At 38.0% G+C, this 13,958-nt stretch overlaps 1 protein-coding gene, 1 long non-coding RNA gene and 1 other non-coding gene across 3 annotated transcripts in view; 2 read left to right on the forward strand and 1 right to left on the reverse strand.

Annotated features, from left to right (window-relative positions):
• The window catches only part of LOC123870191 (structural maintenance of chromosomes protein 3), a 34,822-nt gene extending 26,458 nt beyond the window's left edge, over positions 1–8,364 (reverse strand). Inside the window, exons 1-12 of the mRNA XM_045913390.1 lie at positions 8,239–8,364; positions 7,977–8,091; positions 7,041–7,180; positions 5,599–5,757; positions 5,111–5,236; positions 4,512–4,679; positions 4,095–4,186; positions 3,204–3,357; positions 2,416–2,645; positions 1,726–1,935; positions 1,124–1,223; positions 211–357 (exon numbers count right to left, since the gene is read on the reverse strand). Coding sequence (XP_045769346.1) covers positions 211–357; positions 1,124–1,223; positions 1,726–1,935; positions 2,416–2,645; positions 3,204–3,357; positions 4,095–4,186; positions 4,512–4,679; positions 5,111–5,236; positions 5,599–5,757; positions 7,041–7,180; positions 7,977–8,091; positions 8,239–8,253 — 1,656 coding nt within the window. The 5' untranslated portion in view covers positions 8,254–8,364. The remainder of the gene's footprint in view (positions 1–210; positions 358–1,123; positions 1,224–1,725; positions 1,936–2,415; positions 2,646–3,203; positions 3,358–4,094; positions 4,187–4,511; positions 4,680–5,110; positions 5,237–5,598; positions 5,758–7,040; positions 7,181–7,976; positions 8,092–8,238) is intronic.
• Trnal-uaa lies at positions 6,477–6,560 on the forward strand. The gene has a single exon. It is a non-coding gene; the product is annotated as a tRNA-Leu (tRNA).
• Positions 8,365–9,241: 877 nt separating the features above from the next.
• On the forward strand, positions 9,242–9,998 carry LOC123870032. The gene is made up of 2 exons (XR_006796990.1): positions 9,242–9,334; positions 9,585–9,998. It is a non-coding gene; the product is annotated as an uncharacterized LOC123870032 (long non-coding RNA).
• Positions 9,999–13,958: the final 3,960 nt, after the last annotated feature.

Below are 13,958 nucleotides of genomic sequence, written 5' to 3' on the forward strand. Positions count from 1 at the left end.
GGACACGAAGGACCTTATAGTTTTGATTCCCTTCAATTGACAGACACGACAGACAGACAACGAAGTGATTCTATAAGGGTTTCTTTTTTCCTTTTGAGGTACGGAATACTAAAGAAAATTTCGAAAACCTAAATCCATGTGGACGCAGTCATCATGACTAATGATGTAATGACCATCATCAGGCATCGTCTAGTCAGTAATCATAGTCACCTCAACAGCTGTATAAATGGTCTTATCGCAGGTGAAGTTCTCAATGACGGGCCCATAGTACTGCGTGGCTATCTTGGCCCACTCGCCGCCTCGCTCCTGGAAGGTTTCCAGCACTTTGCGCACGCTGTCTCGTCCGTTGAGGATGGGCTACAAATGATTACTTATTAAAATAATTCTTTAAAAAAAAATGGGATCTTTTCACAAAGGCAGTAGTAGAAATTATCTAAAATATGAGACACATACTTTTTGATAAATTAACCTCTCGTCTGTTTAATACTTTTGTATTAAAAATAAATCTCCGTTGTCTGTGTGAAATGACGTCACCTGCGCGCGGGAAGTGAAATTCAAATGGACGTACCAAGCAATGCTTGGTACTTTGAACGAAATGAATGACTGTTTATTGTTCGTTATTTATCTGTCTATATTATAATATTAGGCTTTAAACTCTATTGCAATACAAATAAAGCTTAAAATCCAATAAAAGAAGGCAAGGTAGTATAGACATGGATGGCATGGATCCATGACAACACAGACAAGCCGCCCGCAAGGATCCATGCCAACACAGACGAGAGGTTAATCAGGGTTGGGCTAAAACGTCAAGTGTTTTACACACGTTAATCTACAAAACACAACAATCTTGTTAAACAGATCAAAATAATTTTTCGAAAAGAATTAAGAGTTAATCACGGAAAACCAAAAAAATCTGTGTTTGTTTGTAGATTTGTTGACTTGTGATTCAATCACGTCGCAACGCAGCAACGGATCGACGTGATTTTCATGCTAGAAAATTATAGTTCCCACGGGATTTTTAAAACCCTTAATCCACGCGAACAACGTCGCGGGGACCGGCAATAAATTGAAAGAAATCTACCAAACTCAGTTGTATTGCTTTAACTTGTAATATAATTAATACCTTTCCCGCCATGGAACGTAGCGCTTGGTCAGCTTTAGCCAGGTCTTCTTTTAGTGAGGACAAGTTCTGTGTCAATGTTGTCTCTTTACGCCACAGCTCGCTAAAATACAAATAGAGAAATATGAATTGTGGAAGAAAGGGAAAGATATTGCATTCCAATAAGGAAGTCGAAGACACACCACACACAAAACTCCACAGACACATATACGACGTGCACTAGTACAAGTAAAACATCTGAAAAGTTGCATGAAAATTAATTGTATTTTACATACTTAATCTAAGCGCAAGCACATACGAGTACGATTCCGGCCTGGATAGCAATGTACATTATTCAACGCACACATGCACTTATAGGTAATCTTACGTTCAAACTCAAAGCCTCAATAGCTCAACGGTTATAGCAGTGGACTGAAATCCGAAAGGTCAAACCCCACCCGTTGCACTACTGTCGTACCCACTCCAAGCACAAGCTTTACGCTTAGTTGGAGGGGAAAGGAAAATGTTAGTCATGATTCAAATGGCTAGTATTTAAAAAAAAAAACTTCACTCACTAAATTAGGTATCTGCTTTCTTTTCTTATGAAAAAGAGAAAAAATACTCACTTCCTGGCACTCTGTTCTTGATCCTTCCGTTTCTTGCACTCGTAATACTGTTTGTTGTGCTCATCTATGGCAACTCTTTGCCTCTCCATCTCCTTAGTCGTTTCCTCTATACGTTTCTCTAGTTCCGTCAGTTTGACAGCGTCGCGGCGCAGGTCTTCTCGTAACTTGGCTTCATGGTCTTTTTTGTCCTTTATTTGCTTGACTAAGGATCTAGAAAAAAGAAATTAATTATATTTCGGCCCAATTTTTTATAGCAAAATAATTCAACTTAGAGTGAGATTTTGTAAATTAATTCCTGATAGTGTAGAGCTGTTTGTGCGCGCACGCATAGTACGAGTAGTGCGTCTGTTGAGCATCTGTGGTGTACGAATAGTACGTGTGTGGAGTGTATGTGGAGCATAAGTGGCGCGCGCACGTGTGTTTGCGTGCGTGAGTGTGTATGAATGTATGTGGTGCATGTTTAGTGTGTGTTTTATGTGTATGTGGCGCGTGTGTGGGTGGTGTGTGGAGTGTCGGTGGTGTGTGGAGTGTCGGTGGTGTGTGGAGTGTTTGTGGTGTGTGGAGTGTGGGTGGTGTGTGGAGTGTGGGTGGTGTGTAGAGTGTGAGTGGTAGGTATGTGGAGTGTAGGTGGTGTGTGGAGTTTGGGTGGTGTGTGGAGTTTGGGTAGTGCGTGCGTGTGTTGTGATTTACTTGAGCTCCTTCTCGATCCATCGGTCTCGGTCCTGCTTGGAGGTGAACTGAGTCCCTCGACCCTGCTTAGCGTACAGCTCCTGTCGCTTTTGCTGGTTGAGCGTTAAGGCGCGCGTACACTCTTCCTCTCGCGCCTTCATTTCTTCGTATTTGGGCTTCAATTCCTCCAACTCGCGCTCTTTTTCGGCTATCTGTTGCCGTAAGCGTTCCAGTTCCGCTTCGGCTCTTTCCTGTTAGATGTTAGAAAAATATAATCATCTTCTATAGAAAATAAAATAAAGTAGTTGTAATTTTTTTGTAAATAAGAGTGGGAAATTATCCTGAATTCTGGCGTTATTACATTTTAGACCCGAAAGTATCCGGTAGCTCTGCACCAATTAGATGTTTACGCTGAGAAGTGGCTGAGATAGGCCGTCACTTCTTACGCAGTTTTTTGTCTAGTGACAGGCTATGACCGTGGCTAGTTACCACCCCACCAGCCCCTCTATTGGTGTAGAAACCAATAGGGTGGGGTTTAGTAAAAATGGCTATACCTCCGTTCTAAGTTAGCGTGCTACCATCTTACTCTGACTCTATACAGCGCACTTTGACTTTGCTCAGACTTAAGATTGAGTTAAAACGGGACAGATTTATGTGAGAGATATATCTCTGTCTCGTTTTAGTCTGTCTTAAGTCTAAGAAAATTCAGAGTGCTTTCAATAGATCTCACCTTTAGATTGCATCATCACTTCCCACTAGGTGAGATTGCAGTCAAGGGTTTAAAGTGTAATGGAATTCGAAAAACATACCTTTGATTTGTTATCGCCATCGACGTCGTCAGTCAAGTCCTTAATAGCTAGTTCCAGTTTAGTCTTCTCTCGCAATAGCTGCTGTTGTTCAGTCGACAGGATATCTTTCTCTTCGCGCGCCGCCGCTACGTCTTTGCGGGCATCCTTTAGTTTTCTACAATACAATTTATTTGCCTGATAAATCTAAGAAACAAGGGTCCAGCCCGTCCAGCACATTAGCCATGTCGGCGTAACAACTAACAAATATACCAGACAGTTGAAATTACTAATTATAAAAAAAAACTGTAATAACATTTTTTTTTTAAAAGGCCAAACAATGAAAGTCAAAATCGCTTTTTATCGTGTTGGAAAAATTCTTCTAAGGAGTAAAAATTGTTTTCCTTGCAACCATTTCTTACATTTAATTGTAAACCGTTTTATTGTGCGTGATTTTATGTAGATCAGATGGTAATTTAGTAAAGTAAAATCTACAAGATAAGATAAACACATTCAGCGAACACTATTGAACAGAAAGATAAGGATATAAAAATATTAGAAAAAAGCAAGTATTCAAACTGGGAATAAAGAAATGAAACTTCAGATGTTCCAAAAAAATAAAGTTAGAAATTTGTAAAATAAATGGACGTTAATTAACACCCCAAATTATCCTTCCAAGGTACAGAACGGAACGAAAGTGCTTTTGTAATATAATATCTATTAAGCTTTTTTCATGAATACTTTCTATCTTTGCTGTACCTATTCTACTCCCTTAACAACCTCTCGCACTGCCAAGGGTCACTGGTAGAGATCTCTTATAGAGATAAGTGTTTCCCTGTCCACTTTTCTTTCTTTTGTCTTTATTGTTACAACTTTCTGGTACAAATAAAAAAAAAACGAATAGTGTTCACATACTTGTTGGACTCCCGCACGTGGTCCTGCGCCTCCCGCACCATGTCCGCATAATGCTGTTGCTCTTTGCCGCTGTTGGCTCGCATTTTTTCTAGCTACAAGAAAAAAGTTAAATGAAAAATTGGCAGTCAGTGGGGACAACCGAAAATAAAAAATAGCATTCAGCCCCCTCCGATTGTGTAAGAAAAACGTATCATGGTTATCGTTATCTTCAAGAAATTCTGCCCTTTGATTGGCTGTGAAAAAAGGTAAACAGCGAATGAACCAATCAAAGGGCAAAATTTCTTGACGATAACGATGAATACGTTTTTCTGAAACAGCGGTAGATTTTTCGACTATTCAAAATCACTAGTAAAAGTTTATATGAATAAAAAATCTTTCTGTTCTATTCTAGTCGTTTTATATATAAAATGTACGTACTTCCTCGAGTTTTCGCTTATTCTCCCTATGTTCGGTGTCATGTATGATGAATTCCAGTACTCGTCTCGACCGATCCCACTTCTGGTACTCTTTCAACTCTTCCTTCTCTTCTTCTAACGTTTTGAGACGCTCTTCAATTGTTTGGAGGAAATCATTGATTTTCTCTACCTGTAAGAGGGAGAATTTGAGATTCTTATACTTTTTAGACATGGCGCTTGGCTGCAATCATACCTGCTGGCAAGTGATGATGCAGTCTAAGATGGAGCTGCGCTTGCTTAGAAGATGTTTATTCACTCTTGATTTATGGTATGTAGTTATTCAAAGTGGACGAAAAAACCGTACCATCGTATAATAAATAACACTTTTTTTTTATGATTTAACCACAAATTAGTTTTCGGATTTTTCCCTTTACTACTGCTATAAGACATTGCTAGCTGCAATTAGCGGCAATTGCTCTATAGGTTTCGATTCCCTTGACGGGTCTAGACAGACATGACAGACAGACCCAACAAAGTGATCCTACAGCACAAGGGTTCCTTTTTTTCTTTAGAACCCTAAAACATATTCTATTTACTTAGTACAGCAGATTTCCTTCATACCTTGCCAACAGTCTCTTTGAGGATAGTAACAGATTCCTCTCTGCGTTCATCGTACACCCTGGTCCCAGCCACTTCTCTCAAAAGCTTTAACCTTTGAGAGTCTGGCGCTATAGCCATTTGGTTAATCTGTGGATTAAATTGCAATCTGTGGTTTACTTTTCTTGTTTACACTGACATCTGAAGGTGCACAATCTCTAAATTAAACTAAAATGACACATTTAAATATATGGCTATCCCTTTCATAATGCTCCCTGGGGAAAAGGATAGTCAAAGTCAAAGTTGTTTATTCAAATTGTGTCAAACATTGATGTAGTGGTGATAATGAATTACGTAAACTTAAAACTAAAGCTACGAGGGTTCCAAACGCGCCCAGGTCTAAGAAGAGACCACATTTTTAAGCCTGAAGAACTGGTCTTTCTTGGTACACTCTTGGTTCTTGGATCACTCGCCGCAAGAATTTCTAGTATATGATATGCTAGTGTACAAACCTTTCCCTGTTTGACAATGTAGTATGGATTAGAGTTGGAAAGGCCAGCGCTTTCGAGAAGGTTCAGCACTTCGGAGCGAGGCACCACCTTCTTGTTGAGGAAGAACTGGTCTTTCTTGGTACCAATCACTCGCCGCAGGAATATCTCATCTTTTTCGATCTAGGGAATAACATTTCAATGAGATTTGTTGTATATATTATGTGATCAAATCAGTAGGAGAGCCACAGTAACTGACATAGCAATTTGCGAAGCTGAAATGGTAATGAGCAGTGCACATAGTTCAAAAAAGTGGTAGATGTTGGGGTCCAATGTGCTAGAATGGAGACCTCGCACTGGAAAGCGCAGCGTTTGAAGACCCCCCCGCCCCCCACTAGGTGGACAAACGACATCAAACGAGACGCAGGGAGCCACTGGATTCAGGCGGCGCAAGACCGTAGTGTGTGGAAGTCCCTACAAGAGACCTATGTACAGCAATGGAGGTCTATCGGTAAATAATGATGATAACGAGGATGATTACGTGGTTGGAAGTTGTTTTAGCTGGCTACGACTGCTCTTCCATGTTCCACCACTTCCAACCTGACTTCCATTTGGGTGTCCCAAAATTCACGTAAGCTATTTCGATAAAAAAATAAAGGTTTTTAATTAATAAAAACTAATTTTTTTGATTGATTTATTTATTGTGTACTGAGAAACAGGTTTCTCCCTGTGTGTTCCTACAGTGAATAAAATCTATCCTCACATTTTTGTTTCATTGTAGCCTTTAAAAAAATAATTAGGTACATCATAAACATTTTAACTGTAAAGTGTGCTATATTGAAATGCAGTGTGGAATTTGGCAACGTTTGATTATGGTTCGGTTTTTCGCCGCTAATGGACAAGTCAGGTTGGCCGAGTGGTCTAAGGCGCCAGATTTAAGCTCTGGTTCCCGAGAGGGAGCGTGGGTTCGAACCCCACACCTGACAAAGTGGATTGCCTTTTTACATTTTTTTTTATTTAAGTACACCACTTGAATACTAAAATTTAATTAAAACCCCAATATAAAAAAATGATAATTTTTCAGTTCATTTTATAAAGTTTAATTTAGCTTGGCTTGTTTGTGTCATAAGGGACAAAACTAAAATCTACCCCTACCCCTAATTTAGATTTTTAAAAATTGCTTGGAAACTTTATTTTATGATTATCTGTGACAAAAAGTAGTACAAACATATTGAACTCCAACATGCAAGCTATCTCTGTACCAAGTAGATGATGCCCACAACTTTGTCAGCGCGCATTTAGGCTCTCAAAAATCCTGTGGGAACTATTTGATTTGCATATGTCCTACTCTAAGATCTAGGCTATCTATGTAAGAAATTTCATCAAAATCGGTTAAACAGATGGGCCGTAAAAAGCTAGCAGACAGACAGACAACTTTTTCATTTAGAATATTAGTATGCATTTACTGGTATTCTGTTGTCCGAGTTGTCAAATATAATCTCAACGAAGGCGGAGATCACCCGTGGACCAGTCCCTTCGTGCAGCAGCGCCAGCCTCTGCTCTGGCCGCAGATGCGAGAACTCATCGCTGAGGACAAACTGGATGGCTGGAATTAAATAGTAATTTGGTGTTATTTCTTACATTATATGAACCAACTGTTGACATGAAAAATGATTTCATAACATTTGGACTTTAACCTTGTAAACAAATTACATTTTTTTGTCTTATTAACTTTATTTTTAAGGTTATTTTTACATTTGCTAGTTTTGAATTACTTCAATACATATATGAATAGGTGTAATCTGTATGCATAATATAAAAGGAAAAGCTGACTGAAACACAGGATGAATCGAGCTGTTTGGCATGCAGATAGATATTACAAAAATTTTAACTTGTTAGTTTAAAATTCACTCTCTGCTGTTTTCTTAGCAATATTAAAAGGAAATGGGCATGGCCAAGAATTGGTGTTTCTTCGCATATCTAAACACATTCGATAATAAGCAGAAAAGTGCTAATATAAAGACAGGACTGCTGTTAATAGATGTTGTGTTTATGATTTACCTATTCAATTTATTATGAAAAATACCTATTAATATGTTGGTTTTGATTACTTATTAATTTTGCCTGTAGGAAGACAACTTTTATGCAGTAACTCGCTAGTGTTGTGTTTTTCATAAATGTGATATTCTGCAAGGACTTTTGGTTTTGGTCCACGATAATCTATTGTTGTTGTAAGCATTGTTGTTTTGTTTTACATCCCTTTTTTGCATCAAGGCATTCAACCGAGCATTCCCTACAGGATAGAACAGGATTCAAAATATTAGGATTAGAATGGCTCTAAATATTGTTTGGTGTATGGGTAAATAAAATAATTTTATTGATTGTTAAGAGTAGGTACTTGCCATGGAAGAAGTTACTTTTACCAGAACCGTTACGACCAACAACTACATTGTGCCGTTTGTCGAACGGCTCAACAACAATTTGTTCGCGATAACTCTTGAAACCCTGAATTATCACCTGAAATTAAATAGAATATGTGAAAAACATGAAAGTTTACACTTTACAGTAACTCTTTATTATGTACGTAACAATGCAAACGATGAAGCAAAACATTCCACAAGAGAATGAGAAGATAGAAAAACATTAGGTAATCCTTATTTTCACCTGCTTAATATGCATTTTAGCAACTTTAACACAATATGTATTTTATTAAGATAAATTAATTCACTTGATACTTCGTTAGCGTTTTCGCCGCCATTTGTTCATGTTTGACAGTTTTGACAGCAGTCAGCAGTGACAGCACCACAGTTTGACAGCGCCACAGTCTTTGATAAAACCACAGAGATACAGTTTTTTTCTGGCTTTAGGGGCTTTAATGCTCTGAGTGGCAAAGCCCTAACAGCACTCATTGAGATCGTTGACCTTGGCCTATCTAAAGATGGCACGATGGCACGTTAGGGCCATGAAAACTGTGACATAATTTTTTTTTTTAATTTTGTATGGAATTTTTTATAATATTATTTCGTCATTATACTTCAGCATCGTATTTATCAGATCAAAGTAGTTAGCATGAGTACGTGTCGTTTTTATATACTAATTACCAAACACCCTGTATACTTAGGTTAGGTGGTACCTACTTTACGTGAACTAGGTAGATACCTACCTACGTTGTATACTTAAGTAAAGTACTTAACTACTATGTCATCCGGTTAATTATTGACTCATTCGTAAATTACACAAGTCTAAGTAGAAAAGAACTCAATCATCTCATCACTATTATCTACTTTAAATCATAATTATTTTATGATTCGAGTTTAACTGCCTGCGTCTAATAAAGATGGTACCTAGTTACCTACTATAGTGCGTTTCATCGAATAGTACCTAGGGCGTTATGTTGGCTCCCCTGTCTGTTGGGTGGTCATTGGCACCATATTGGCATGAGAAGACGCAGATTCTGTTTATTTTCATTTGATTTTCATTTCATTCATTCCTTATTCATTCAGGAAAATCAAATGAAAATAAACAAAATCTGCGTCTTCTTATGCAAATATGGTGCCAATGACTTGGACAGACAGGGGAGCCAACATAACGCCATAAGTACTATTCGATGAAACGCACTATACCTACGACTTTAGACAAAATCTTTTGTTTCTGTTTGGTGGGCAAAATATCGTGGTTTCAGTTGCTGCCATGGCCGCGACTCCCGGGACAAACCACGACACAAAAGTCCATCCAACTGAAGAAGACACATCTGAGACAAGTAAGGATCTGCTTAATACTACCTGCATTGGGATTTGTGTAGAGTATAGTTATAGTTCTTGTATAGCACCGAGGAGCAAGAGCTCTGTTGTATCTACTATCTAGGTAGGCAAGCATTGCAACGCAAAAATCCGCCTGCTAAAGTCTGGCAAACGAAAGTAGACTGGAAAAGCGCGGCATATTCAAAAAAATATCCAACCAAATAATCAACCAATAAAAGCTTAGTTTTTAATCTAAACGTTTTGTTTCAGTTGCTTTGGACACGAAACTCAGGATAAATGAGGAAACCAAAGTGCAACCATTTGAACAATATATCTGTTACGAATGCAATGAGATATTTCAACGAAAAAGTTCCTTAGATATCCATATTAAGATGAAAAATTTTATTCGCAAAAACTTTCGCGAATAACTACCTATAGATAACTTAGGGTGACCTTCCCTAAATTAACGTACGTATAAACCTAAGGTCCTTTTTATCCCTGAAAATCAAAGCGGTTTTTAAACTTTTCAACGCTGTCGAAAAAAAACCGTGCCTGCCACGCCAAGCTCTAATTCAACGCTAAATTAATTAAAATATAAGCTAGGTATAGGTTGCCTATCCACGCAGACACAAAGTGGATGGCTTCATCTAGTAATTCATAAATTAAAAAGTTGATTGAGTACTTTCTTTGTTCTTCGTTATTGGTAGTTTTAAAACAAAATTAATTAATGTTAGTCGTCGCCAAGCCAAAGCTTTGCCATGCAAAGCGATTAGCGTTTCCGTACGAAACTAGAATTACTCATGGTGCCCATTACCTCTACCAAGGTAGCCCGGCTCCCTAGACTGCATAATCACTTACCACCAAGTGAGATCGCTCTCAAGGGCTAATTTGTATTGGAATAAAAAAACAATCTAAGCTGTGAGACAGTTATGGTAGGTAATGAGAAACCGGGCATGAATAAATTATTATTGTTCTTAACATAGATCATATTACACCCTTTCTCCTTAATCTAAGATCACACTGCTGTTATCTTCTTTGTCTTGATGAAAAGTACCTAAAGAAAACATTAAGTATCTAGTATTTACATAGGTAGGTAGGGACCCAGTACCAACTTACCTAGTCCTGGGTTGTTTTTAACCTACATTCTCCAGCTTGGGTGTTGGGACATGCCTTTGACATGGGAATCCCTATTTAATATTACAGCGACTATATATACTACTTAATTATTATATTATAATAACCTAGCCATTAATTTATTTATGACGTAGGTATGTATTTGTGTCGTTGTTCCAATTACAGTGATTCGGAGAACGATATTATAATTTAGGTATTAATGTTAACAAGAATATCTATTCAATAGTGATTATAATATTTAACCAATTTACACCTACTTTTTTACACCTACTCTAAGGGGCTTGTGTAGGTATAAGTATTACGAAATTTAAGATAGGCAATTTTCAGGAATGCTGAGAGCGCTTAGTCCAAAGTGAAACTTCGGCTTGGCCGCCTAACAAGTTTTCAGGCCAATTTAGAAGTGCCTTAATTCCTAGTCCAGAAAATCCCGTTTTCGAATTCTTGTTCAACAAAATATGTTTAACGCGTTATTAACGTTTGCTCAATGCGTGTTCAAACTCTAGTTTAACGCATGTTTAACGCTTGTATAACAACTGTTCAACGCGTGATTAACGTTTGTTCTACAACTGTTCAACGCGTGATTAACGTTTGTTCTACAACTTGTTCAACGCGTGATTAACGTCTGTTCTACTCATTGATTTTATAGAAGACAGCCCTGAGGTTGTTTAACGCGTGTTCAAAGCCTGTTCAAAGCGTTTTCAAACTACAGTTCAACGCCTGTTCAACATCAGTTCCACGCTTTTCAACGCGTGATTAACGTATTTTAAACGAAAAGCGAAACTTTACCCTTTCCAAGTGGCCGAGGCTACAACACAAGGTACAAGTAATATATAATATTATCATCCCAAAGACCCATCTCAATGTCTAAACCAAGCCTACTTCTTATTTTGTGCCAAGCCTGAGATTATTTTTAGGGCCCCATAGCATAACAAGAAACCCTTGTAGCTTCGTCGTCCAGAGTCCAGACCGACTGTTTTTCCGTCTGTCCGTCCATGTCATGTTTTCAGAAACTAGCCGATATAGCTACCTACCTATATGTAGCATATTACATAATAATGTATTAATCGTAAACTGTGATAATATTAAGCCTACTTCTGGATAAAGTAGCTTATTCTAATGGTTAAAGATAATGAATAAAATCGGTTTAGTAGTTTCAGAATTTATCGATTAGAGATAGACCGTCGCCGACCAGGTTTATTATATTATACTTAATATATGTTACATCACTTAGAAAAGCTACAAAATCATAAAATGTGTACGAACTTTGTTAAGATCCCTCAGGAGTTGATCCAATGTAATTTTCGAACAGTACCTACTTAGGTACCTACAGTGAGAGAGAAAATCACGAAAAAAAATTTCGTTTCAACTCTTAACTTTTTGTTCACGATTGAAAGTTTTTTTTTGACTAAGTACAGAACATTATGCGTAGTCTGACACGCACTTGGCCAGTTATTTATATTGAGGAGATCAAAATTCTAAGAATTATTAAAATGCAATAAAAATGAATTATTTATAATGTTTCTTGGAAGACTGCTCAGAAATCAGAGTTCGCAAAAAGGGTTCAGAAAATAATAAATATGTCGGTAGGTATCTATATTTGCGTAATCAGCAGATCATTTCATTAGGTAATATACTAGGTACTAATGGAATCACTAGGTAGGGACTTCGTCTGTAATGGCGTTTGCTGGCGCGCGTGCTGTGCTTGTTTGGAATGTTTTTTTTTTGTTAAGAGTGGCTGGTTTGGTTTTTGTGTTGGTTGGTGTTTTTGGTGGTGGAACTGACTGGGAAGCACTCTAAAGGGGCGCCGCGCGTATGTCGGTGGGCGCCGGCGCTGACGGAGTCCATACTTGTATAGATTCAATAACTTGAAAATAACTACAAACTTGACATTGGCTAATCAGAGTAAAGCCAGATTTAAAGAAAAAAAAAAAGGTACTAATGACATTTTCCTAACTGAATTTCGACCACGCGACAACTAAGTAAGCTCAATTTATCATCACCATGCCCCACTACTGAGCATGAGTCTCCTCTCAAAATGAGAAGGGCGTAAGTCATGGTCCACTACGGTGATCCATCAGTATGGCATAGATAATATACGGATTGGAGAACGCTCAGGCAAGACCCGCATCTGCCCGCATGCAGGTTTCCTCGCGAGGATGTTAGTGTACAAGTATTAAAACGCACATAACTCCGAAAAGTTAGAGGTACCTAACCGTGCCCTGGATCGGACCCCCAGGCCCCGATCTCGGACTCTACCAGCTGGGAACACGTCATCTAGACTAATGGTTTTTTTACCCGACTAAGTACGGCAAAATCAAAAGGAAGAGTTATGATTTGAGCAGTCTATCTATTTTTAAATTAGGTATTTACTTAGTATAATTTATAAATAGACCTACACGTGTGTGTTGTGAGTGTGCGCAAACGCAGCTGAATTCACTATTCCCTCATTCTCATGCGTAGTAAGTACGTATACCTACCTACCGATGGGAATTGGAATGGCTTTAGCAGAGAGGAGAGAGAAGTTGCAGGACCAACGGCTTGACGGGCAAGTCGGGGCAAAGAGAACTAATTACCTAAGTATAAAACACCGGTATTATCCCAACTCCCAGCTCCTCAGAAATTTTTGACAGACAAGTGTAAATTAAAAATTTTCAACACCCCCGACCAGTGAAGGTTACAGTAACTAGAAAAGAACCCATCTTGACAGCTTGACATTTGTCAATTGACACTTGAATATTATGAACCTAAGGGTTATCTAACCTTCTTTTCTACAAGAAAACTAGAAAAGAGCTGATAACTTTTAAACGGCTGAACCAATTGTTTTGGATTATAGCTAAGAACACTCTCGATCAAGCCACCTTTCAAACAAAAAAAACTAAATTAAAATCGGTTCATTCGTTTAGGCGCTACGATGCCACAGACAGATGCACAGACACACAGATACACACGTCAAACTTATAACACCCCTCTTTTTGGGTCGGGGGTTAAAAAATCCAATACTTAAATACTTACTTAGATTTATTTTTAAAGACCTGAGACTAGAACCTGGGGCATCATGTTCATGATTCATAATAATATAACAATAAAATAAATTTAAACTGCTAATTAATTCCAGCTGATGTCTGGTCCCAGAATGCGAAGAAATGAATCCGAGTGTGGATTTACCAGTTTGCTGGTCAAAGGACGTTGTACCTACGCTATGATGCTTCGACGGTCAGACCGGTTGTCGATAATGTATCTGAGATATAAATCAAATCAGTTATGCTCAAGTAACACGTTCGCTAAGTTTACGAACGTGTTATTTGATCATGTTTGATTTATTGGAAAAATGTCTACGTGGGTAAGAATGTCAAATAATCCTGAAAAAAAAACATTTATTACACAATCGAAAATTATATAATGACTAAAGAGCGTGGATTTGAATCGCAGCTTTCTCCAGCAATGTATGCAACTGCAATTTACTTTTACACACATGTATACATTATACATGGCATATAATATTGTAAATTA

This window comes from Maniola jurtina, chromosome 12, assembly GCF_905333055.1.
Source record: "Maniola jurtina chromosome 12, ilManJurt1.1, whole genome shotgun sequence".
NCBI classification, from domain to species: Eukaryota; Metazoa; Arthropoda; class Insecta; order Lepidoptera; family Nymphalidae; genus Maniola; species Maniola jurtina.